This window comes from Miniopterus schreibersii, assembly GCF_964146895.1.
Source record: "Miniopterus schreibersii genome assembly, chromosome: 2".
NCBI classification, from domain to species: domain Eukaryota; kingdom Metazoa; phylum Chordata; class Mammalia; order Chiroptera; family Miniopteridae; genus Miniopterus; species Miniopterus schreibersii.
Genome location: NC_138102.1, coordinates 169,477,555 through 169,503,270, shown reverse-complemented (window position 1 = coordinate 169,503,270; position 25,716 = coordinate 169,477,555). Strand labels below are relative to the sequence as shown.

At 36.9% G+C, this 25,716-nt stretch overlaps 2 protein-coding genes across 8 annotated transcripts in view; one reads left to right on the top strand and one right to left on the bottom strand.

The window, feature by feature from the left end:
• VEZT (vezatin, adherens junctions transmembrane protein) overlaps positions 1 to 22,457 on the bottom strand; it is a 59,667-nt gene extending 37,210 nt beyond the window's left edge. For 3 of the 5 annotated variants that reach the window (XM_081130675.1, XM_081130674.1, XM_081130676.1), the window contains exon 1: positions 22,322 to 22,456. In XM_081130675.1, coding sequence (XP_080986801.1) covers positions 22,322 to 22,357 — 36 coding nt within the window. In that variant the 5' untranslated portion in view covers positions 22,358 to 22,456. Of the gene's footprint in view, positions 1 to 22,321 lie in introns of all 5 variants that reach the window. The other 2 variants (XM_081130673.1, XM_081130677.1) reach the window with 2 other exon arrangements.
• A 233-nt stretch (positions 22,458 to 22,690) lies between these two features.
• Positions 22,691 to 25,716, top strand: part of FGD6 (FYVE, RhoGEF and PH domain containing 6) — a 103,317-nt gene continuing 100,291 nt past the window's right edge. For all 3 annotated transcript variants that reach the window (XR_013998304.1, XM_081130259.1, XM_081130260.1), the window contains exon 1: positions 22,691 to 22,935. Coding sequence is in view for 2 of the 3 variants with exons in the window: in XM_081130259.1 (XP_080986385.1) it covers positions 22,920 to 22,935 (16 nt within the window). In the remaining variant the exon portion in view is untranslated. The remainder of the gene's footprint in view (positions 22,936 to 25,716) is intronic.

Sequence of the window (25,716 nt, the reverse complement as noted above, 5' to 3'; positions counted from 1 at the left end):
GAAGAAAGGATTCTACTGCCTTAAAACCAAGTTTGCTTTTTTAAAAGTATGTAAACTTTTTAAAAGGTCAGCCTGAATGAACTGCATTCTTGTTCTTCTGCAACTCTGATGGGTCACAGTTCAGTCTGATACAGAGTGAGTAATTCAAGGCAATATTTGAAGATCCATTATGGATGATATGAAGATTAACCATTTGTGCCACCAGAGATTTTAAATCTGGTACAGGAGGAAGAAACATATTCCTTCTCATAATTTTTTGCATATTTTTCTCAAAAGAGAGATTAAACATAGTTGAAAAGGAAGGCATCTGACTCATCTTCCTGTTCTCTCAACTTGATAGCCAGCAAATTACTACCCATCCATCAAATTCCAACTCTTCTTCATTTTTCCAAACTCAAGGATATATTCCCTTAAAGTGTTGGTCTAATTTAGCTGCTGTTCCTCTGTTTCCAAAGCAGTCAATACATTAAATTGCCTGTAATTATTAAATTGCCTGTGTCTTTGGTGTTTTCCTCTCTAGACACATGAGGGACTGTTTGTAATTTTAAGCAGTATAGTACAGGGGTTGGCAAAAGTAGGTTTATAGTTGTGAGTATGTGAAACAGAGTTTATTCTTGTATCATTATTTATTATTGTATTATTTTCCATAGAAACAACTGTAAAGCTACTTTTGCCCACCCTTGAATCTAGGTTTATCGTTATTTTAAATAAGCAACTATTTTTAATTTTTTGTTTTAATTTCTAATATAAATATTGATAGATAGCGACATAAACAAAGAGTCATTGGGGCCCTAATAATTTATAAGACGATAAAGAGGCCTGGAGACCAAAAAAATTTAAGAACCACTGGTCATGATGTGGTTTTCTGAGACCTATCAAATAGTACACAGGTTACTTGGCAGTTTCAGGGGGAAAATGAGAGTAATTTTATCCCCAAAACATATTTAAAAGTTAATATAATTTTACTAAAAATCTCTTTGCATTCTTAAAAGTTGTTCATGTGCTACAAGGTCTATCTTGGTCAGTTCATCTTGGCTAATGTTCAGTTTGTAAACCAAGGGTTGTTTGTTTTTTGTTTGTGTAATCATTGGTTAAATTTTAAATTTTCTTTGGCTCAAAAGTGATGGAAGAACTAAAGTAGAAATAAACCAGTAGAATGCTACAACTCAGAATACCATCATGAATAATAATGAATAGAACTTTAGTGTTCATGAAGTTCGAGTTTATGTGTTAACGTGGTATGATTTGAATTCACAGACAAAAAAGACCAAAGTGCAAATATGAAACACAATAATGACTGGAATTACATTTTATCAGACCTGCAGTACCTTCATCCCTAGTCTCCAAAGGTGGTCTACTCTGAATTTTGTCAAATACATAGTTACATAAAGGCCATGAAACAAGAAGTGATGGTCTTTGCCAAGCCAGAATTTTCCAGAATTGTAGCAGTGCTTTCTAGGATAAAAGTAATGAATTCTGTCACTAAAGATGAAGAAGAAACCAGAACTACTTACTAAGGCATCATTCATAGCTGTAGAGCACAAATGGTTACGTCATATCTTTAGCAAGAAGCTTGTGAAACCAGCCAAGTTAGTAAGTTTTACATTTGAAAAAACAGCAGAATAAACTACTGGTAGAATTGCTGTATGAAAGGACATGGTTGAGCACTATCACTAGTATACAAGGTAAACGACTAATGCTATTTTTGTGAAATATGCAATAGTAAGCCAGATCATGGTGATCCAAACTGAGTATATATGCTTAGCTGATGTGCAGAACACACAGTATTAGTGTAAATAATATAATTTTAATGAAAAGTACTTTTTCCCAAAAATAAAAAAAAGGAATTGAGAAAAGTGGGTTGTACATTTTTGAAAATCTCTTTACTGTCTGGCTTAATAGGAAATAGCTGGATTCTTATATTTGCTTCTGCACTCGATGTGTTGTAGCTTACTGTCTTGGATGAAGCATATAAAGAAAATCAGGCCTTAAACAGATGTATGGTTGGAAAGGGAGTAATACTTTTAATAGTCTTTTCTGATAATCACATCAAAGAATAGCCATAATAAAACTCAACAAGTGATAGTTTTGTGTTTTGAAAAGGCTAGTTTTACTGTGGCATAAGAAACCATATTGATGAGCTTTTCATACTCTGTGCATGCACAAGAAAGCAGGAGTGAAAAGGGCAGATAATGTCTTAGTATTAAAACCTGATTACCCAATATAAAATAATTTATTTTAGTTTTTCTTTTACAGCAAGGTGAGGCTCCCTATTGCAACAGCCCTGATCCCTATTATTTGGAGGTTTTGGGCTATTATTAGGCTTATAGACTAATACATAGACATTTCTATGCTTCCTATAGTGAGCATTATTATAGGTTGGTGGCAGCTTTAGAAGGGACTTTTTTGTGTGTGGAGGGTAAGCAGAGTAGGTGGTGGTAGGTAATTTTCTCTATTAGAAGTTTTCCCTTGGTTCAAGCAAAATAAAACCACAAATGTTTCAGTTAAGTTGTTTTCTTGAAGAGACATCATCAGCACTGAACTCAAAGTATAACTTTGTAGGATTGGAGAATGTTAATGCTGCCAAAAGAAATATGAGAAACCTCAGACACAGCATGTGGGAGCTTCTCCTCAGGAATCCTGTGGTTGATGATTCCTGTAAATTTTAGCTGATAGAAAACACACATCATAGAACCAGAAAAAAATTTGCTAAATGAATGATAGCCAAGAGTTTTTGGTTGTGCTAAGATTGTTCTGATGGTTGAAGCTTAGTTTTGGAAGAAAAGTAAACAAAAATAGACAGGAAATCTCAACATTTTTGGTGACCAAGCATTTCAAGAAAATGACTCATTTAACTCCTAGCCTACCTATACTTCATGCACCTGCCTCCCCCATTAAAGATATCAGACCCCACACTAATGCTATTTAAAGTCTGAACCACTCTAATGCATTGTTTATTTTCTGCATGATTTATGGTGTATTCTGCAGAGGTGCTAATATCTTTATTGCTGGTTTGCATTTAAGAAGGAAGATTAACTAGTGTAGAAATAGAGGTGATGGGTAAATGCTTTTATTTTTAGGCTCGCCTCTAAAATGCTTTAAACCCTTCTGGACAGACCAAGTTGTAACCTCTCAGGTTCTAGCCCAGAGAGGGAAGATGGGGCAAACATGGAAGAATAAACACTAACTGAACATCTTATATGTGCCAGGCAATATCTAGGCACAGGGAAGAAAAACCAAAACAGGTGAGGTCCTTGTTAAACACTTTCATTCTATGATACTGCTGCTAAGTCTGCGGAATACCTGCAAAGGTATTTTAACAGCACAAAGAAAAATGCTGAGTGCTCTGATACTCTTCGGGTAGGCCACTATGTTTCAGGAAAATCCTCCAGAGCTCAGCTTCCTTAAGTACAAAATAAGAATGCTATGGGTTCTTAACCTTGTTCAGGTGGTAAAACAAAACTCATAACATTCTCTGAAAGGCAAGACAAAAAAATTTGTATGTTAAAATATAGAATTTTGTGCTAAATCAAATGCCATCTTATCTTATGAAATCAGCCAAATTCAGAATATGGAAATTCTAAAGATCAAATTACTCAGCTTCTTCAACAAATAAATGATACAATAGAGGTAGAGGAGGTGGAGAAACTGATAAAGACTAAAGGGACAAGTCACCCACATGTGATGTATGGACTTTGTTTGGATCCTGGTTTGAACAATTATAAGACAGTTTTTCAGATAATTGAGGAAATCCAAACACAGTCTAGGCATCAGACAATATTAGGGAATTATTATTCATTTTATTAAATAATTGTATTGGAAGCTTTTTTTTTTTTTTTACAGAAGGAGTACTTAACTGTTAGAAATGTATACTGAAGCAATTACAAGTGAAGTTTGGTAATGTCTGGGATTTGCTTTAAAATACACCAAGAAAAAAGGTGGGGGTGGGAGAGGAATAGATGAACCTTTTGGGGAAACTGTAACAGCTTCTGAAGCTGGGAGATGGGTATCTGGAGCTTTCACTGTATTATCCTCTCCTTTTATGATAATTTTTAAAGTCCATTATAAAGTTAAAAAAAAAATCAGACATTAGGTTTTCCTAGTCTGGTATAAAAGACTTAAGAAAATAATATGGCAGAAAAATGTAAAATTGAGAACATTCAACTTATTATTTTAATCTGGGAAAAGGATAAGCTTATTATACTTTAGAGCACTCAAGTCTTTACAAACTTCCATACAATGGTAGTGGTACTCTGACTATCTGCTGAAAGAGAATATGGCAAAAAGCAAGTGTTAATTTAGTAGCTTTTTTTTAAAAAAATATGTCTTTATTGATTTCAGAGAGAAGAAGGGAGAGGGAGAGAGAGAAACATCAATGATGAGAGAGTCACTGATCGGCTGGCTGCCTCCTGCACCCCCCAACCCCCCGGGGATGGAGCCTGCAACCCGGGCACATGCCCTGACCGAGAATCAAACCTCGATCTCCTGGCTTCTAGGTCGATGCTCAACTGCTGAGCCAAGCCCAGCCAGGCTTTAGTAACATCTTTAAATAAATTTGTGAGTTAATCACACAAACATCAGCTACTGTAATGTGTGCACATGGTATTTTATGTATTTATAAAAAATATCCAGATAACATTGGGCAAATATTTGGATTTGCAAACTTCCTGCAACAATACCTAGGCTGCGCAATATTCCCACTGAGGACAAGAAATGTGAAAGCAACAAAATTTCAAGTTACTAGTCTTAGTGAAAGCACAAATAAATGGCTATTACTTGTCAGTGTCAATCATTCATATTTACTTTTCACAAACTGATGTAAAGTTTGTGAAATATAAGCAATTCTCAATTATGTGACTTTTTGGAGCCATGTTTTTAAAATACAATTAAGCAAGCTAGTTTAGAAAACAACAAAAAACCAGTGTGGTCCGATAGAGCAGTACTTCTCAATCAAAGTAGATGTTTGTCCTCCACCCCCCAACTCTGACATTTGGCAATGTCTGAAGACATTTTTGGTTGTTATAACTGAGGAGGGGAGCAGTATTACTGGCATCTAATGAACAGAGGCCACGAATGTTAGTCAACATCCTGCAATATACAGGACAAGTGCCACAGAGTTACCCAGCTCAAATTGTCAATAGTGCTGAGGTTCAGAAACCCTGTTTAAGGGTACAAGGAATCATAGACTGAAAATTTTACAAAAAGGCAGTTGAGCAGCTGCCTTCATTATTTACTGCTTATTTGAGGATAATGATAGACTAAAAAAGCAGAAACCAAAATGGAAAATTAGTTATTTTTTCATGACTTACAATCTAAAAATTCAACAGGCTTCCTAAGAGTGAAATGAGTTATCTTCAAAATAACTGCATCAGAGTTTATGCTTTAAATTTTTAACCAGACACACATACTATATAAAACCAAAATAATTACAGCAGTTGGTCATATTTGGAGATTGTCTAAATGAACGTCATGTTTATCTACCTGAACCTCAGTTTTCCAATAACACAATTTCCTTAAAAGATTCCTGTTGGGGCCTCAACATAAGAAACGAAACATATCTGACTAACTGGGCCACATATGTAACTAGGAAAGTTAGATATCTAAATAACTCCAACCTCTTCCACAAATGGCATCGTACTGAGTGGTTTCCTTTGGCTACTGGCACACTTCTGTCAATGCTATAAGCCTGCAAGTAAACACCTACATCAGGCTAAGTAAACAGCCATCACAACCCTAGGTGCTCTTTTCACACTGACCCTGATGCAGCCTCCAGACTCTTATCCTTCTCTTTCCCACAAGAGCCACTCTCAGGGCTGTATACCCTTTTAGAAAAGCAATTTGTAGTCTATAACAACTACTGGCCAAATTCTGATTCTGTTTCCTCACAAAGTATCTGCTCAGTCTTCTAGATGTCAGTGACTCAGTGCTAACAGCAAACCACTGGAGAATCATTTGGCTAGAAAAAAGGAAACTTAAATGACAATCTTCATTTGTTCATTTATCACTAATCAAATATTTGTTGAGCACCTAATATATGTCAGGCACTAGAATTATAGTAGTTTTCTGCCATTAACTTCTCTCCGGGGATGTTAAAAAAAAAGTTAATTTTTTCTACTTATAAAAGGAAACTAAGTTCAACTGCTCAACTTCATAGATTTTTGTTTTTTACTGTTTGTTATTTTTAAGTTAAAAATTCAAACAGTACAAAAAGATATAAAATGTGAAATAACTGTATCCTACCTCTGAACCCTACTTCCTCTCTCCAAATGTAATAAATATTCTTTAGTTTGTGAATCTCCCCCCACCCCACCCAGCTTATTATCCATTTATGATTGAAAGTGGTTGGCAATGGAGGGGCCAAGATGACTCCTAGGTTTCCGAACAATTAGGTGGTACTGTTTACTGAAATATAAAATAATGGCAGAGCAACAAATCTGAAGAGGAAGGTGATGAGTTAGTGGTGCCTGTGAGATATTCAAATGTGAATAACTTGGATCTAAAGTATCTGGAGTTGAGGAGAGTGGCCTAGTTTGAATGTACAGATTTGAATTTTTAGCAAATAGGTATGGTGGCAAACCCATATGGTAGCATATAGGTATGGAAACATGGAGTAGATGAGCTCAGTTAGAGATAGTATATAGTGTAAGAAGACAAGAAGCCCCTAAGAGAGATCAATATTTTGGAAAATAGTAGTACAAAAGCTAGAAAATAAGAGTTACAGTAAAACTAGTTAACATTTGTTAAGTCACTTATATACTAGGTATTAAAGTTAAGCATGCTTTATAATACCCAATTTACTCCTAACAACAAACTTCTGAAGAGTACTATTAACTAAACTTCTAAATAGTACTAAGTACTATTATCCCATTTTAGAAAGAAATTGGGGCATATGGAGGTCAAATAACTTGTCCAAGGTTACCCAGCAGAATGTGAAGCTAGCTCTTAGTCCAAAGCCTACACCCTTAACCAAAACACAAAGTCGCCTCTTTGAGGAAAAAGGAGATCTAGAAGGACCAACCAAATCTTCTCTCTCAACTTCATCTTACTGTTTTAAAATATAGGTTATTATTCAGGTGTGGTGAGGCCAACAGATAGGAGACAACTGCCATTGAAAAGATAGTTTGTTATACTCATAAATCCCTAGACAGGGGAAGGCCAAGCTGGAGGAGAGGGCACATGGGGCAGCACCAGACTGTCCTCATCTCAAATTATTCCCCTTTCACTGGTGGCTTTAAATTTCATAGAACTATAGTCACTTGAACGTAGGAACACAAATCTGAATTATTTTTATTCTGTGAATATATTATGAAGAGTGGAAACTCCTCCAAACCTTCATAGAACTGGTATTCTTATGATCTACAGACTCCATCATTTTTCTGTTGACTCATCCTTGTGAGAGTTCTGTTTATTAGCTTAGAGTTAACAAAGTAGCAATTAGGAATAATTCAGGCAGAAAGCAGAGGGAAATTTTCAGGTATAAAATGCAAAGAAGAAAAACAATCAAAAGGAAATAGATCAGTTTTAGAAATCTAGTTACCAAGAGTGAAAGAGCCATAGCAGGCTCAATATGAACAAGATAAAGCAAGTATTCCGGTGCTGCAGTTTCCCACAGGCTATGGGGTTCATCAAGGAGTGGGTATCTGGAAATGGCCCTTGACCTGCTCCCCCTCTGCCCATTTCTTAGGTTGTAGCAGTGTTTACCTGTGGTTTGGAGATGTCAGTAGAGGCTGCTAATTCTGTTTGATACTACCTAGATGCACTTTTTTTTCTCAAAAGAGGATGATCAGTGTAGGTTTTCAACTGGTTGATTCCCTCCTCACCAAATCCTCTCCAAACAACAGCACTACCAAACATGTACTGATTACCCATACTGTTGTGCCAGGCACTGTCTTAAGCATTTTTACGGACTAACTCATCTCATCTTTACGATAACCTTATGAGCCAGAACTCATTTAAGATAAGAGGAAACTAAGGCATAGAGAGACCAAGTAACTTGGCCAAGGTCATGTATATAAATGATAGAGCCAGAATTTGAATGTAGGCAGCTGAGAAAGAGCCAAATCTGTCATTTACTTTGCTACATTGCAAATAACTTAGAGTAAATAAGTTCATTAACTTGGCCTAATATAGTATTTTGTAAATATAAATTTATTTTTAATTTTAAAATTATTTAACAGATTAAGTTTGAAAATTCACAATAGGTCAACATATGTCTTCTAATAGTATCTACATTTATCCCCAATCATTTGTGTTTCAGATAATCTATATGTATTTGCTTCTGATTACACAAGCCTAGAAACTGGCTGCAAAGAATACTGGGACTATAAAAACAGTACTCTATTCTTACAAATTACTTTCAAGACCAGTTTACTGGGTTTTTAAAATAACTCTTATGACACCAGAGAGAAAATATGGCCAACATATGATAAAACTGATTAATTTACAATAAGCCCATATAAACCAGTAAGAAAAAGATTTTAAAAACGGCAAAATGAGCAAAGGATATAAAAAGGCAGTTCAAAGACAAAAAGGATATGAATGGTAAATACAAATGAAAACATGTTAGACTTTACCCTTGAGTGAAGATGTGCAAGTTAAAACAAAGATAATTTTACCTGGTAGTTGGCAACAATTAAGAAGTTTGATCATATTTAGTGTTGTCAAGGGTATGAGGAAAGAGATAATTCATACACTATTAGTGGGAGTAAATCTATGAAAATATAAATGTGTGCATCTACTGACCTAGCAATTCCATTACACATCTGTTCTATGGATATTAACTATAAAAGTATGCTAAATGTACATATGAGAATACTGACTGCTATAATCATTTAAGAACCCATTTCCATTCAAAAAAGTCAAATTATACAATATTTCTGTGTGTATGACACATATATTTGCATATATGTATACATGAATATAATTATACTGAAAATGATCTGGAAGAAAACTGATTACAGTGGTTATGTGTGAGTAGAAAAGTGAAACTGGGATTAAGGGAGGGCCAATGCTTTCCCTCAATCTGATATTTTTACAATGAGAATATATTCATGTGTTATTTATGTGGAAAAAGGTACCCAGCAGGAGGCCTGATACAAAAGGTGTTGAATTGTTAGTTTAGCAAATTAATTAGAATGATCTTGTGTACTTTTCTATTTCAAAACTAATGATCTCCCTGGTTGGGTAGCTCAGTTGGTTAGAGTGTCATCCTGATATGCCAAGGTTTCGGGTTCAATCCCTGGTCAGAGCACATACAAGAAGCAACCAATGAATGCATAAATAAGTGGAACAACAAATTGATGTTTCTCTCAAACCAATTAACCCCCCCCCCCCCCACTAATGATCTATTCAACTATTACACAGTTCTTGATTTAAAATGTCAGTACTATATCAAAGCCATATACTATTAGGTCTCGAAAAATGCTAACTACTGTCAGATGCCAGGTGATATTTTATCTTTTCAAATCTGTATTAAACCCAAAAAGCAATAGGAAAGGCAAAAGGAAGCACTGGCACAGAAACCTGAAATTGTGTAATGTAGAATAATTTTGTTAAGAAAGACCTCACACCTATACAAATCTGTGCTTATTTTATAAGCCTTTTATTTCCATTCCCTTAACAGAATTTATCAAATTACTTAGTTAACTTTTCTTTAAATATTTGTATAAATTTTTAACTCCTTCAGAAAAAAGTACTATATTGTAAGTTATATGTATTTTTAAGCTTCCACCATTCCAACTGAACCTTTAAAAGATTTTCTATTCAAAACAAAATCTTTAAGAAAAAAAAATCTGTAATAAATTTGTAATTAGATTTGATGGGGAATATTTGCCTGGAAATATTTATTAGCTACTAAAATGTTTGTTTAAATATTTTATCTTTGGCTATAGCTTAAGGCTATAGGTCCAAATGTAATTATCACATATAGAACATCACTTTTTAAAAAATGATTGAAAAAGATGGACCCTGTTGTCTATTGTTATATATATATTTTTTCAGGCTGACTGCAGAACACCACAAGAGAAGCTGATGAGGAAGATTGTCGTTACCAAACTATACAAGGTAACTATTTTCTCTATTTTTAAGGAAGACGCTTTTGGAATATAAAGAGCTATAACTATTGTAGCTAACCAAACCCTACAAAGGAAAATAAATTTCCCATTACTATTAATTATATTGCCAATATGCTGTTTTTATGTACTTTTCACTTATCAGTATACAATCAAAAGTATAATTTGAAAGCAGCCACTCACTGTCTTCCACCCTCCCCACCTCAAACTTTAAATAATAGAACAATACTATGCAAAAGTCAAGATATTATAAAATAAAAGGGAATACTTTTTGTAGTTTATACATTTCAATATAACTTCTAAATTATTATTCCAAAAGCTCCAAACCCAAGCATTAATTTAATTGTTCCTCAATATCAGCAAAGAAAAATCTAATCATAGAATTCAAAAAGATTAAGTAGGCTAAAAGGGTCCATAAAAATTAGTCCAACTAATTAAACTACTCACCGACAGCATAATTCTAATTTCTCCAGTTGACCTACATGAAAAATTTACTGCCTCTTGCCCATGTTCTTTTGATCCATACATTTTTTTCTTTGATGGCTCCCACTTGTTTCTCCAGAACTACACTAGAAAATGGCCACTGAACTGGAGGGTGTGTCTTCATCATTACTAAGCATTTTCCCATCAGAAGCAGCTCTGAAAAAACCTGAACATTTTCTTCAGTGCCACTCATTATTACTTGGTAACTGCAGAAGAAGTAATAGGGAGGTGGGTGTGTGTTTTTTAATGCCTTTAAGAGGAGATTGCTTAATATCTTTGTTTACTTAAAATTTTTTTCAAACCAGGAGCAGGTATGACATATAATTAATAAATTTTCCTGACTACAGGCTTCTGATATTTTCCAACAGAAATACATCCCATCCAATTAATTTTACATGGTATGTTATAAACGACAAAGTTTTTAAAAGAGTAATTTAAATTTTTTTTCTATACAACAGTCCAAATGTACTTAAGTACAATAATATATAGTCTAAAACAAAACAAATCAAAAGAAAGATGAAAAGATGCAAAGGGAGAAAGTTGACTTACACAGATTATATACTCACTGACTAAAAGTAAAGAACAGCAGTGACTTCATCTTAATTAAGGGAGGGGAAGATAGCAATAATGGATTGAGCTCTCCCTACCAGTATCTGGTTAATCAACTGGCATATATTGGGCACTTACTGGATACAGAGCAAAACCAAAGTGAGGAATTAAATCTATCACATTTAAGTCCTTTAAAAAAAAGGACTGGCCCTGAGTGGCTCAACGGTTGAGCATAGACCTAGGATCCAGGAGGTTGCAGTTTGATTCATGGTCAGGGCACATGCCCGGGTGTGGGCTTGATCCCCAGTTGGGGGCGTGCAGGAGGCAGCCGATCAATGGCGATTTGCTCATCACTGATGTTTCTCTCTCCCCCCTTCTCCCTTCCTCTCTGAAATCAATAAAGATATATTTTAAAAAAAAGAGCCAGGTCAGACATATTAGCAAAATGTTGGGTGTGAGAAGTGCATGTAATAAACATTAAAATGAGGTTTGGATATTAGTAGATCACATCCGGCCTTATTTTCTTTTTTCCTTATCAACAACAATAATCATAATAATGTGGAGACAGGATTTGTGATTCTGTTAAGAGATAAAGGGGAGCTCTTTCTCTCAAAATGATTCACTATTCCCTTTCATCAGAAAGGGAAATCTGTAAGGAAATGTAAAACAAAAAGGACAGGGCATGGTAGATGTAGAAAATCCACTTTAATAAAGGTGTTAAAGACATACTAATAGTTATAACTTAATCAGCAAAATCCCAACAACAAAATATAGGTGGTCAGATTCTGTCAGCTAAAAAAATTACAATGTGGGTTTAAAAATAAAGGATGTCCTTAAATTTATTATTTTGAATAAAAACTACTGAACATTTTGATCTGTTGTAGGGGGAATAACAACAAGTCTCAATAACTATATAAGCAATAATCCGAAAATCCAGAGACAGTGAAGTCAGTATACCATCTAACACTGTGCCACTGTGGAGTATATTGAGCTTTGGGCCTTTTCTCCTAAATCCTTAAGGCATGATCTGCTTCTGGGAACGCAGGGAACAAACCCCTGGTACAGAACCAGGAAAACTAAAGTTGACTCACGGTTTCTAATCTAAAAATAGACTGGAAATGAGCAGAACTTCTCCCCAATTAATGGAAGTCTCTAAAAGGTCTATTCTCACTCAACTTACCAGATTTGAGAGTAATTTCATACTAACTGATGATCTGGTACAACTCCTTCATATAAGAAACGGGAAGCTAGTTTTAAAGAAATTAAGTGATTAATTCAAGATACCATTGCCAATTAATGCCATTCTTGATTACTAGTTTAGTTTCCTTTCCACAAGGCTTTTAAAAAATGAAAGTCTTTCATATAACTATATAAAATACCAAGATAAAATGTGAAAATCTATACTGGAATTCTGAGGATATGTGAAGAAGCCAAAATGGAAAAAACAACATAACACAGGCAAAAAAAGTGAAGACTTGTTTCCCAAGAATATTTTTTAAAATTCATATTAAACAAATTTATGCTTGCATATCTGGTGATCAACTGGCTTTGGTCTTAATGGTCAATCAATATGGTTAAGATTTAATAACTCCATTAATAAACATTCTATTACAGACAGTGATAAAAGCATGAATTTTGACATGTTCCCAATCTCAGTTATAATTCAGAAGATTATTTTATATAATACAATTGTACAGCTTCCTGTGCTATAGGAAACTGAAGATACATTTTAAGGAAAAATAGAATGATACAATACCTTAAATTTTATATGTATAATTATTTCAGACAGCAGGCTCCATTATCAGATAGCTACCACTCAATGTATACACTCATAGACAAAAACAATTTCCTTCCATTAGTCAAATCAATAATTCAAGTAAAAAGATCTACAAATGGCACTTATAAAAAGTGCCTTAATGTTCTTTAGAGAGGTATGACTTTTAAAAACACAAAGAAAGGGCTCTGGCAGGTAGCTCAGTTGGTTAGAGTGTCAGCCCCATACACCAAGGTTGTGGGTTCAATCTCCGGTCAGGGCACATACAAGAAGCAACCAATGAATGCATGGATAGGTGGTGCAATGAATCAGTGTCTGTCTGTCTGTCTGTCTGTCTCTCTCTCTCAGGAATAAAAAAATAAAAATAAATAAATATAAAGAAAGGACATTTTAAAAACTTTTAATGTGGGAGATTGTGTGAGAACCATCTCACTTTTATTTGGTTGATATAATGCAGGGTGTGGGGGTAAGCTAAACCTGAACACATTGCCAACAAAGGGTTAACATTTCATAATTTACTAAGAAGTATGAAGGATGAAGGGGGGTATGGAGATCAAGATAAGACGGTGAAAATTAGCTGTCCTAGTCATGAACAAAGAAAAAGAGAATGGATTTCAACAAACACCAAAGTTCAACTATAGAAAATAGGATTACCAAGGACAGAGATTTGAAAGAGTAAAAGTTCACTTGAGGACAATATTGTCTCTGTAATGAAGTTACAAAGAAACAGTTTAGATACACTACAAATGATGCAAGGAGGTCCTTCAGATATAAAGTTCTTATTTTCAGGTACTCTTCTCTCCAGGAATTTCAGGATTCAAGATAGGATAAATTACTCAAAGTTTCTGCAATTACTTTATAATGAAAACATCTGAAAGCTATGAAAGAGCAACATCAGAACTTTAATACCAGTCTAAGTTGACTAGAGAATTCTTACTCTCAAACACCTTAATTAGAGATTACAATAACAGACTAACATGTCAATATTGGTATTTCAGTATTTATTTTACTTAATACTCATGGTAAATACAGTGTACATCATTTTCTAAATGTTGTCCTGTTCAGTCTAATACATCCAAGTCTGAGGTTACACTGTTTCCCACTTCAGCCTCTTGGAGAAGTTAGGCTCCAAGACAATGGAATTAACTTTAAGGTATATAGGGAATCCAGCCCTGATGAAATGGTTGTCAGATTCTAGGGCAATGACTGGGAATTGGGCGTGGGAACCTCACTCTTCCTTCTCTTTCTTAACTCCTCTACTACACCATCCTTCAGTGTACCCCTAAGTCCTCCCAGACTAGGAGGGCTCAGAAGTGACCTGTGGAAGGAGAATACAGAAGACCAAAATTAGAAGAGAAGAGAGGAAAATTAACTAATAATCCAGGAAATCTAGATTAAAACAAGATACTTCAAAAGAGTTTTATATAGGAAAAGAATGTGGTTGGAATACTTTTCAAAACTTCGCTTGATTTAAAATTTTAAATTTTAATGCTGCATATAACTCTCTGAGCCTTAAGCTATAAATGAGTCTGATTCTGACTCTGAAAATCATTAAAGTAACAGTATTATACCAAATATGCCAAAAATATCCCAGTTACATTTCCTTAGGGGAGGAGAGCTTAGGTCCTATGATTGATATGGTGACCTGACTTGTTCAACCTCTACTACACCATCCTTCCTTCTAGTAGGGCTGATTTAACAGAAACTGAAATATGCTGCACTGGCTTAGTAATTGAGTGGTGAGTGGCAAGGAAACATATTGCAGGCTAGAAATCTGATGACCTACTACAGTCAAATGGCAAAACTTTTGATAAAATTATTGCCACTGTATTGTAATGCCTTGGAAGATAGACCATGTGCCCAATGAGCTTTCAGCTCTGTGAAAGAAGGCTCTCTGCCTGTGGCCTGAAGTTCAAGTTGACTGAAAGGGGTGATAGGGTGGGGGAATGGAATTCTTATGGCTGGAAATGCCAAAAGGCAGGAGATACGATGGTAGTAGCCTCAAGCCTTTCCCAAGACCCTTAGTCCAGCTGCTAAGATTAGATTAAGGATGGTACGTCTTCACTCAAGCCCCTTACTGGAGATGACCAGGGTTGTTGCCATTAAGCTGAGTGAGAGGGAGAAAAAATCCAAAACAACCAATAAATTATCTACAGACTTCACATTTAAGAACTATGTATAATGGATCCTTTAGCTGTGGTTACTTGTGTATGAAACTGCCTAGAAGCAAACAGACTGGAAACTCTGCTACATTTCAGGAAACTATACTGCCAAGGAAACCAGAATCCTAAAAAAACCTGAAATTATTCAACCTCTAAAGCAACTCTTATATCCACAAACCTGCACCAGCAAGAACTGGATGTAAAAGGTGTGAAGTTGCCAAGAAGAATACACTTTAACACCCATTTCATATTCTGAAGCACTGAGAGAGAAAGAATAGTTCTCTGCAAAAAAAGAGGCCAGGGATAAAAATGGAAAAAGTTAAACCTAGAGAACAGAACAGGGGCAGCAAAATAGTTGTTAACCCAGGAAGTTATTTTGCAGGAAGACTTTGAAAGAAATAGATGGCACTCAACAGGGGTAACTGGGAAGCTTAATGAAATGACCTTTTACTTCCAATGCTGTCAGCAGTGTTAAGGCAACCAACAGGAACAGTGAAAGGAGTACAGGGAGTAGCAACAGCAGGAAGTTATTACCATAGGCCTCAAGGCCAAGGAAAAGAAGCAGCGTCACTGAAACCCTGTAGAAGTTGAAGCTAAAGTTGAGTCCTCCAATAAGAGTTGTGGTTTTACCCACAGGAACACAGTCACCACCAAATACCAGTCCTGCAGGGAGAAAACTAGGATAAATACCTCTCTAGTGCTTTCTACCTTCTTGCTATAAACTGAATATATGTGTCCTCTCAAAATTCATGTTGAAACCTAATCCCCAGTGTGATGGTATATGGAGGTGGGCCTTTAGGAAGTAATTAGGTCATGCAGTTGGAGCCCTGAAGAATGGAATCAGCGCCTTTGTAAGAGACATCCCAGAGAGTTCTCTTACCCTATGCCCATGTGAGGACATAGGGGAAAGACAGCCATCTTTAATCCAGGCAACAGATCCTCACCAGAATGACTATGCTAGCACCCTGATCTTAGATTTTCCAATCTCTAGAGCCATGAGAAATGAATTGTTGTTGTTTAAAAGCCACCCAGTTGATGGTATTTTTGTTATAGCAGCCTAAGCAGACTAAGATACCTTGTATTTGCAGGTCCTTCTCATTGGCTGAACCCAAATAGTATCCATAGGCCAAGGGAATACAGGTGATGCATTCCATAATGATCAGGATGGAATTATGGGTCTGGAGGGGCACATGGAGAAAACTTACTACCTGGATATTAAATAAATCACAGGCTAAAGGAGAAATAAAAATGGAAATGAAAAAGCCATGAGACAAACTATATTTTAAAACTCATGATAGCCAATGCAGTACTCAAAGGAAAATTTATAACCTTACAAATTACCCAATGCAGTACTCAAAGGAAAATTTATAACCTTACAAATTATTTTCAGTACTTGAGCCTTTAAAACACAAAGAAAGCAGAAGAAAGGAAATTAAAGAAAAAAGAAAGAAAATTTAAAAAAAATTTAACCATAAACATTACTCAAATGAGCTGATCAAACAAAAGCAGTAACTAGGTTTTTGAAACATCTGTTAATACCATGGCAAATCTATACAAATAAAGAGAGAGGACATAAATAAACATAAGTAATAGGATCTAACTAGTGTTATGAAACTAAAAACTGAGAAACTACTAAGAATACTTTATACCAATAACTTTGAAAGCTAAATAAAAACAATTTTCTGGAAAAAAACTAATAATAGCTAACATTTACTGAATGCTTACAATGTGCCAAGCACTCATCTAAGTACTTCACATATATTAAGTCACTTAATACTCACAACTGCTGTATGAGATACTGTTATTTCTATTTAGTATTGAGAAAACTGAAGAACAGAAAAGTTACATAAACTCCTCAAAGTCGCATTAACTAATAAATATTGGAGCTAAGATTTTTTATGTTGTACAGCTCCAGAGTCTACTCCTTTAACAACTATATTACACTGCCTTTCAGAATAAAAAAAAAAGGCAAACTATTAAAATATGCTCCAAAACAGAAAACTGGAACTGAGCAACAACCATAAAAGAAATGGAGGCCCTGGCCCATTAGCTCAATTGGTGTGAACATTGGCCCGATAGGTCAAGATTTTGGGTTCAATCTCTGGTCAGCGCACATACAAGAAGTAACCAATGAATGCATAAATAAGTGTAACAACAAATTGATGTTTCTCTCTCTCTGTCGAAAATAAAATCAATAAATAATAAAAAAATAAAAGAAATAGAGTCAGTAATCAGCATCTCCCTATCCCCCGAGCAAAGGCCTAGATAATTTAAGGACCAATTTAGCTATACCCTCAGGAACAGATAATTCCTAAAGGGTAGCAGAATACGCCACCCCAATACATACCTTTTTGGTATATTACTTTGAGTTGTAGGCACTTGAGAATAGCAAGTGCAGGGTGAGTCTTTCTTTGAACTCCCCTTATCTGCCTAAAGATAGAAATTCCAAAAGGAACTCAATTGCCATAAATACCCTATCGGGGAGTTTCATCAACCAGGGAAGACTCTTATAGGAGAGGAGGCTAGAAGGTCTACACACCCAAACTCTGTCACAAACTATCATATCGCTCATCTATTCTTCTAAGGGCCCTTTCATTCCTAAAGGTAATGTACCTTTTCCTAAGAGACTTCCATCTCCCCCTACCCCCTGCAACCGCTTCCCTTCCCCAATTGAGATATTTAAGCCTGAATTCTAAGCTATCTTGGGGAGTTAGAATTACTCCCTGGATATGTACAAAGATTCTCTGTTTAACCAAACTTTAGCCAGGTTCCAGAACATCCCCCTAGCCCACCTGTGCACTTCCTTGCAAAATCTAGTATTAGCAAGAACCCTGCTAAGTCATTTTAGCAAGTCTCCCATTCTCCATATCTGATCATCCTAAATATTAGTTCCTCATCTTCTACCATCCCCCTGCCCAGGTGATGTCTAACTACTCTGGCCTGTCTTCAGCAAGAATCTCTGGCCCGGCCAAGCGTGGCTCAGCGGTTGAGCATTGACCTAGGATCCTGGAGGCTGAGTTTCGATTCTGGGTGAGGGCCCATGCCTGGGTTTCGGGCTCGATCCCTAGTTGAGGGTGTGCAGGAGGCAGCTGATCAATGACGACTCTCTCATTGATGTTTCAACTCTCTCTCGCTCTCCCTTCCTCTCTCTGAAATCAATAAAGGTCAAACCAAAAAACCCCACAGCTTCGTTTAAAAAAAAAATCTCTTAATAGTGACTTTCAATGAACAGAAGCTCTTCCCTTTATTACAATCCAATTAAACCCTTTTCTTCTATGGTTAGTGCTTTTAAAGAAATATTTGACTTACTGAAGGACACAGACATTTTCTCTAAAATCTTTATTTTACCTTTTGCATTTGGATCTGCCATCCATCTGGAACTGATTTTTGTATGGTATCAAATAAAGGACAACATATTTTTCCCCCACATGGATGTCCAGTTAAGCTGGCATTTACTGAATAGACAATCCTTTCCCCATTGAACTACAATGATGCCTTGGCCATAAATCAGAATACTTTGTATCTGTGGCTTTGTTTTCAGATGCTCTTTTCCATTAGTCAATTTGATCATTCTTGTACCAGTATCACATTATTTTAATTACTATAACTTTATAATAGATCTTCCAGCTTTATTTTCCTTCAAAATTGCTTTGGCTATTCTTGGTCAGTTGTATTTCTGAACGAATTTTAGAATCAGCCTGTCAACTTCATTCAGTTAAGAAAAAAAATACCTACTGAGATTTTTGAATCGGTTTGCTTTGAATCTACAGGTTAATCTGAGGAGCCCTGGCATCTTTATAATAATGACCTTCAAACAAAAACACTTTTATTGCTTGCCTTCTACATGTGTCAGGCAGCGTCCCATCTCTTTCTGTATCCTGAGATAAGATAATTGAAGTACAAATATCCAACAAAGAACTTACATCCCCAGCATACATAAAGAACTCCTTCAAATCTGTAAGAAAAAGGGATAACCCAATAGAAAAATATGCAAAAAAACCCTGAGTTGGAAATATTAAAGCCAAGAGGAGATACCAGTACATACCTACCAGAATGATAAAAAGAAAGATTGAATTTAGCAAGTGCTGGTGAGGATGCAGAGCAACCGGACCTCTCACACACTGCTGGTAGGAGTGTAAATTGGTATGACCACACTGCAATAATGTTTGGCACTATCTACAAAAGGTGAACATACGCATTTCCTATGACTCAGCAATCCCACTTCTAATAAGTATATACCCAACAGAAATATGTTCAACAAAACACACATCCTAAAAGGTTCACAGTAGCACTACTCATAAAATCTCAAACTGGCCCTAGCTAGTTTGCTCAGTGGTTAGAGCATCCGCCCATGGACTGAAGGGTCTCGGGTTTGACTCAGGTCAAGGGCACGTACCTCGGTTGCAGGCTTGATCCCTCACCCCTGTCAGGCACGTGTGGGAGGCAACCAATCAATGTGTCTCACATTGATGTTTCTTTCTCTCTCCTTCCCTTCCACTCTAAAAAAATCAATGAAAAAAAATATCCTCGAGTGAAGATTAACAACAACAAAAAAATCTCAAACTGAGAAACCACCCAAAGACCATCAACAGTAGAAAGGATTATAAAAACTGTCCTATATTCACATGAAATACTATGAAGAAATAAAAAATGCTCACATGACAATATAGATGAATCTAACAAGCAAACAAAACCAGAGAGCAAAAAATGTCAGACGAAAAAGAGCATATGCAAATGGAGTTGTACAGTATGTACACTATAAAAATAGGAAAAACTAACCTAAGTTAGTTATTATAAGTCTGAATGGTGGATATCCTTGGGATGGGGAGAAATGACTGAAAGAGCAAGAGAGAGAGGGCTTCTGGTATACTGGTGATGTTCAGTTTCCTGATCTGGGTGCTTGTTACAAGGGTATGTTCACATGTGAAAATTCAGCAACATTTATGATTTGTGGACTTTTCTTATGCATATTATGCTGCAATAAAAATTAATGCATGTGATTCAAAGCAAATAAATCAAAGAGCAAGCTGGGAAAAATTTTCTACATGAACTCATGCAAATCAATTTTTAAGAAGCTTAGCATCCAACTGGAAAATGGGTCTACATACAAAAAGAAATGTTCAAGCAAAGAAAGAAAAATGGCTCCAATAAATGCACAAACTGTAAATTAGAACAATGGAACGCTATTTTTTCCTAGCAAAATAGCAAAGATTAAAGAAAACTAATAAGGTTGTTGCTGAGGAGTTGGTGAAACTAATATGCTTATTCCTAATGGAAACAAATTGATAATAACTTTTCTGCATTAAGTCTTTAAAAATTGCTCTTTTCAACCGATAGTTTCTCTTCTAGAAATTATTCTAAGAAAAATTCAGAGTTACAGTTAAAGATGGATTCATGTCAGTGTTGATTACAATGGCATTTTGAAACAATATAATTATATCATAATGAGAAAATGGTTACATCATGATACATATACATGATGGGATCAATGTTTTCTAAGCGTAATGAATAGGAAAAGACACATGATAAATGTAAATGAAAAATACAACCTTCTACATAGTATGTATCTTTTGTTTTAAAAAATATCACACACTTAAACATACATTTGCATGGAAAATGTCTGTAAGAACACATACTATAGTGTTAATAATGGCCATCTTTGGATGGTAGGACAATGGATGATTTTAATTTTGTGGTTTATTTCCTACAATGAAATATACCTTGAACATTTACTATTATTACATTCAGAAATCTAAGAAATGTTTACTATATGTCAGATTCTGTACAAGGCCCTAAGGATAAAAATGTGAATAAGACATAGTTCTTGCATTAAAACTGCAAAGAACATTAAAAAAAAAAAAAGAAGAAGAAATCTAAGAAAATAATAGGGTAAAAAAATAACATCCACCTAGTTTCCTTATTCTAGAAATCTAAGCAACCTAGGTTTTTAATCTCTCCTTTAGCTTTCACATTCAATCCGTAACTGTTTTTTCGATTTTACCTTAGAAGTATCTGTCCAAGCCATTACAATATTCTGTTATTTTTTCTCTCATTTCCAAAATTCAGGCGCCTGTCTTCCTTCGAGAGCACTCCGAAGCCAGACTCATTTTGGTAAAATAGCCCTAGCTTCCATTACTTCTACAATCTAGCCATATCAAACCACTTTGTGTAGTGACCCTCCCACACTCAAGTCCCTGAAAAATCCACACCAGGTACTTTCACACCTCCCAACCTTGGAATACTCTATTCTCTCTCCCTGTTATGCATTTTCTCCCTTGTCTTTCTAATCTGATTCACAGTTCAAAATTCACCTCCTATAGCATTTACTGGGCGTAGGTAGCCTCTCTGAGGCTACAAGAACAGGTGTCGTTCTCCAAATCAATCCCCCCAATGATAGCTTGTGCATATTTCATTACTTATTATTCTATATTGTTTAGTGCTTAGCTCTCCCATTGTGCATAATGGGCCATATCTTTTAAAAATTCTTCTTAAAATCTAGTTGAATGTGTGAACGTGAAATATACACATATGCAATACATCTGTATAGGGGTGGTGAGCTTTCACCTGTATCTGATACATAAATGGCAACACAAAGACTCGACCGGGTTTTTGCTTTTTTTTTTCCCCTCTTCATTCAAGATGGCAGAGAACGTCTTAAAATAGTCGCACACAAAAGCACTCACACGGAGCCTTAAGTCAGAACTGGCTGCACTTAGCGCAACAGCAAAGGACAAAAGAATTGAACCAAATGCTCAGATGCCCCGGCCCTGATCACCCACAGTGGATCCCACCCGTATTTTAAACCGTGTCAGAAAACTGGCACCTGCTGCCTTCGTGCCGTGGGCCACGCCTCGCCCAGGAAGGGGGACCTCAGGCACTTCTGGATAATGACCCAAAAATTCAAGGACATAAAAGTAGGAGGCTAGGTTCTACCGGTGAGTATCCAAAATGCAGGGCTGGGCTCCGCCTCAGCCAGGGACAGTCCCCGGAGGCGTATCCGTCCCCCGGGAAGGAACGGGCAGGGCTTTCCTCCAGCGGCCCAACTGGGAATTCTGGGCGAGCCTGAGGCTGAGGCTGAGGCTGAGGATGAGGGCGTCTCGGGCTACACCTGTCAGGCTGCAGCCAACACTAGGCCCAGAAATCGCCGAGATTCGGTGACCGAGGCCGGCGAGAGCGCCACCCGATCCTTCACCCCGGGTTCGGTCCCTCGCCTCGCCTCCTCGCCTTCGCCCTCGTCCTTCTCAAACAAAGGCAATCCACATCCACCGCCATTTTTCCCTTACCTCAAAAACCACCTCTTCGTCAAACTCCGGTGTCATCCTTCTCCGCCATGCCACCCGCCTCAGCACGAAGGAAAAGGAAGGCGGGGAAACTGGCGGCACCCAGGCGTCTGCTTCGCCTGTCCCTTGTGTCCAGAAAACTACAACTCCCAGCATGCCTGGCAGCTCACGCCCCCCTTTTCAGACCCACTTATTGGAGCAGAGTATGATCCTGCGGAACAGAGAGGCGGGAGCAAAAGGAAGCTCCAGCCCTCTGATTGGAGGAGGCTGTGGCTTTTGTCCGCCTTTTCCGGCTGCGACCGGCAGGGGGCGCCTAGAGCACTGATTTTTTTTTTTTTTTTTTTTTTGTGGAGCTCCAGAGGGGCCGCGCGGGCGGAGGCGCGGTGAGCGCTGCTCGTGCCCGCCGCTTGTGGCTCGCGCCCGGAGTCCCTGGAACCCGCCGCATCCTTTGTGCGGCGCTGCTTTTGCGCCGCGGGACAGCAGGACGAAATGTGGACGCTGCGGGAGCTTTGCTTTTCTGCCTAAACTCTTGAAACAATGGACTGTAAGGGGAACAGGGATTGAGGAGGGGCGAGCGGGAAAGCGAGCTGCCCGGAGAATCATGACTTCAGCCGCCGGTAAGTGACGGCGCTCGCGCTGCCGCTGCGAAGTTTGCAGGGAGCGCTGCTGGGCTGGGGCTCCGGAGCGACTTTCTCCTCGGGGGTAGGTTGGCGGCGCTCCTACTTCTCCCGAGGACGGTGGCAAGTGCGGAGCAGACGGACGGCCTTTGCTGACAGGAGAGGCTGTTTGGAAATCACGTCTCTCCGGGGACCTGCCTTTAAAAGGAGACCCGTGTCGGGGGCTCCGCGCCAGGTGAAACGCGACAATTAAAGAGGGCGTTTGCTTGTCTCCTAAAACTTGAGCGACTTTGCCTTTGCGTGTGAAAATAGTTTAGATGACCATGTTAAGAAATCGGTTATTCTAAGAAAGGGCAGTGTTCCCGGAGTGTTGAACCCGGCGACTGTGCCGAGGCGCTCGAAGCAGCCCTGACCTTTCCTACTCACTAGGTAAAAGGGGTTAAGCATTGTTACTCCTGTGCTGGTGGTTTGCCCCGTCACCCGAGAAGTAGAGGAATAGAAATGCCAATGACAATTTTTTGCTCATCTTCACCCAATTTTTAATGGATTTTTTTTCCTATTTCCACCTGATTGGTGTAAACAAAGCCTTATTTTCCGCCTGCCTCCCCCCAGTCCCGTTTCCTTCATCCAAATGACAAAGTGTTTACCTTTTGAACAATTCTGTACGTTTTATTTCTAAACATTCTTAAGGAGCAGTTCTTATATTCCAAAATAATTACCAAGGTGGTTTTAAATTCACTTTATAAGAACATAGGTTAATTTTTAAACCACAACAATGCATTAAGTATTAAGGTGTTTGTTTGTTATGTTTCGTTCACGTTTAAGGAAATAAACTTTTATTAGAAATTTTATAGTAAAATAGTGTAAAGTTTTCTCTCAAAGTTACTTCTAGAATCAGCACTTAAGTATCGTATTAAATTTTCTTTGCTTTTCTTGGCATTTGTTTTAAATTCCTGCAACTTGAAACTGTCAAACAGCACTCTAAATGTTCTAAATTGCCTTATTTCTAAAGCCTAGATATATTGAAGTGTAGCATTGTTAGGTGTAATCAGATTTCAGGTAACTAAGGCAAGAAGGTAGCCAATAGTAATAAGAAAGCAAAGAGACAAGTGTTCGTGTAGTAGTAGTAGTGCTCCTGAAGAAATTGTGGATCTTTCCTTTCTGATACATGTGTTGGAGATATGTCATCATATCATGTTATTTATAAACCCTTTTCCTTAGCAAAGGGAGGCTTTCTACTTGAGGTGAATAATTTTCATCCTAAATTTCTGTGCCTCAGCTTTGTTCAGGTTTTCTTTATTACTGAGCTATTCTAACTAATTTAAACTTGAAGTGATTGGATTTAAATCCCACCAGCCAATTTTAGCTCTCCGCTGTTTTGAAATATCAAGCACATTTAAAATATTTATAACGGATATGCATCAGTTTTCAATTCCAGTCCTAACAGTTTATAATGAAGAGATACAGAAGCATTTAATTTGACATTTAAATATGTAAACCTGATCTAGGGCTCAGTCTGGAAGTTTATAACTCTTTGATTTGCATTACCCTAGAATAATGCAAGCTGTTTTTATATTTTATCAACTTTACAATTAAAGAAATCCAGACATTTTTGTGGTGTTTCAAAAGAGGGATACTTCCTGTGTTTAGCTGAGTTAGTTAGTTTTTAGCATGGCTTGTGGAGAAGCATTAGCTACTTTTTTGTTCACCCATCTGTTAAGATTTATTTTAATTCTTTCTTATGTCTAAAAGGAGAATATGGAAGAGAATTGAGTTTTATTTCCATCCCATTCTTATAAAATTATGTGTTCATCATTCTAACAAGCTGTTTATATTTTCTGGAACAATAATAAAATTCATTAAAACTTTAGGAAAGTTATTTGCAATTTGGGAAGAGAATGTTTGTTTATATAGAATCTAATCTGTGGTATTTGGGATGGTTAGCTTATTTAAGGAAATAAGAGAAATGTTGTAGAAATGTATGTTTTATGTATCCTGAAGGAGAGCTTGCTTTGTTTCTCTGCATCTGTGAAAGAGGAGACCAATAGAGATTTTAGAATTATTCTAATCAACATATTTAAAAGGAGAGGTAATTATAGGTGTATGTTTTCTATCCTTTTAAACCTGTACAGGTCGCTGTCTCATTAATGCCTGTGCTTTCCTTTATGGCTGGTTCAAAAGCTAAGAAAGTGTGCACGTGCACCGCAGCCATCTGTGTGTAACAGATGACAGTATGTTTGTAATAGTGAAATGGTACTAGTACTTTACTTTTTTACCTTATTTTTCCCTGGAGCCAAACAGCTGTGTAAATAAAAGATTTGCTGCTTTACTCTAAAAAGCTTTGGTTCTGACTGTTGATACAGTATTAAGATACAAAGGTGCTGGATCCATTTCCAAAGATCCTGTACTTCAAGAGTTTGACATTGGAGCAGACCATAATACAATGGCTTGTTATTTTTTGAGTTGGGTTTCTTTCATAATAGAGCCGTGAAAAAATAATGTTAATAATAATGTAGAATTCCAGATATTTCTGTACCAGTGACATAAACACTCGTTCCTACTAATAATTAAGAAATTATTCAATAACCTTATTGAAATTGATTCCTGCTACTTTTCAAAATATTATTCTACATTAAAATGGATATGGACTGCCCTGGCTGGTTTGGTTCAATGATTAGAGTGTTGGCCTGTGGATTGTAGGGTCCCAGGCTCGATCCCTGGCCCTGGTTGGGGCCCGTGCAGGCAGCAAGCCAATCAATGTGTCTTTCTTACATTGATGTT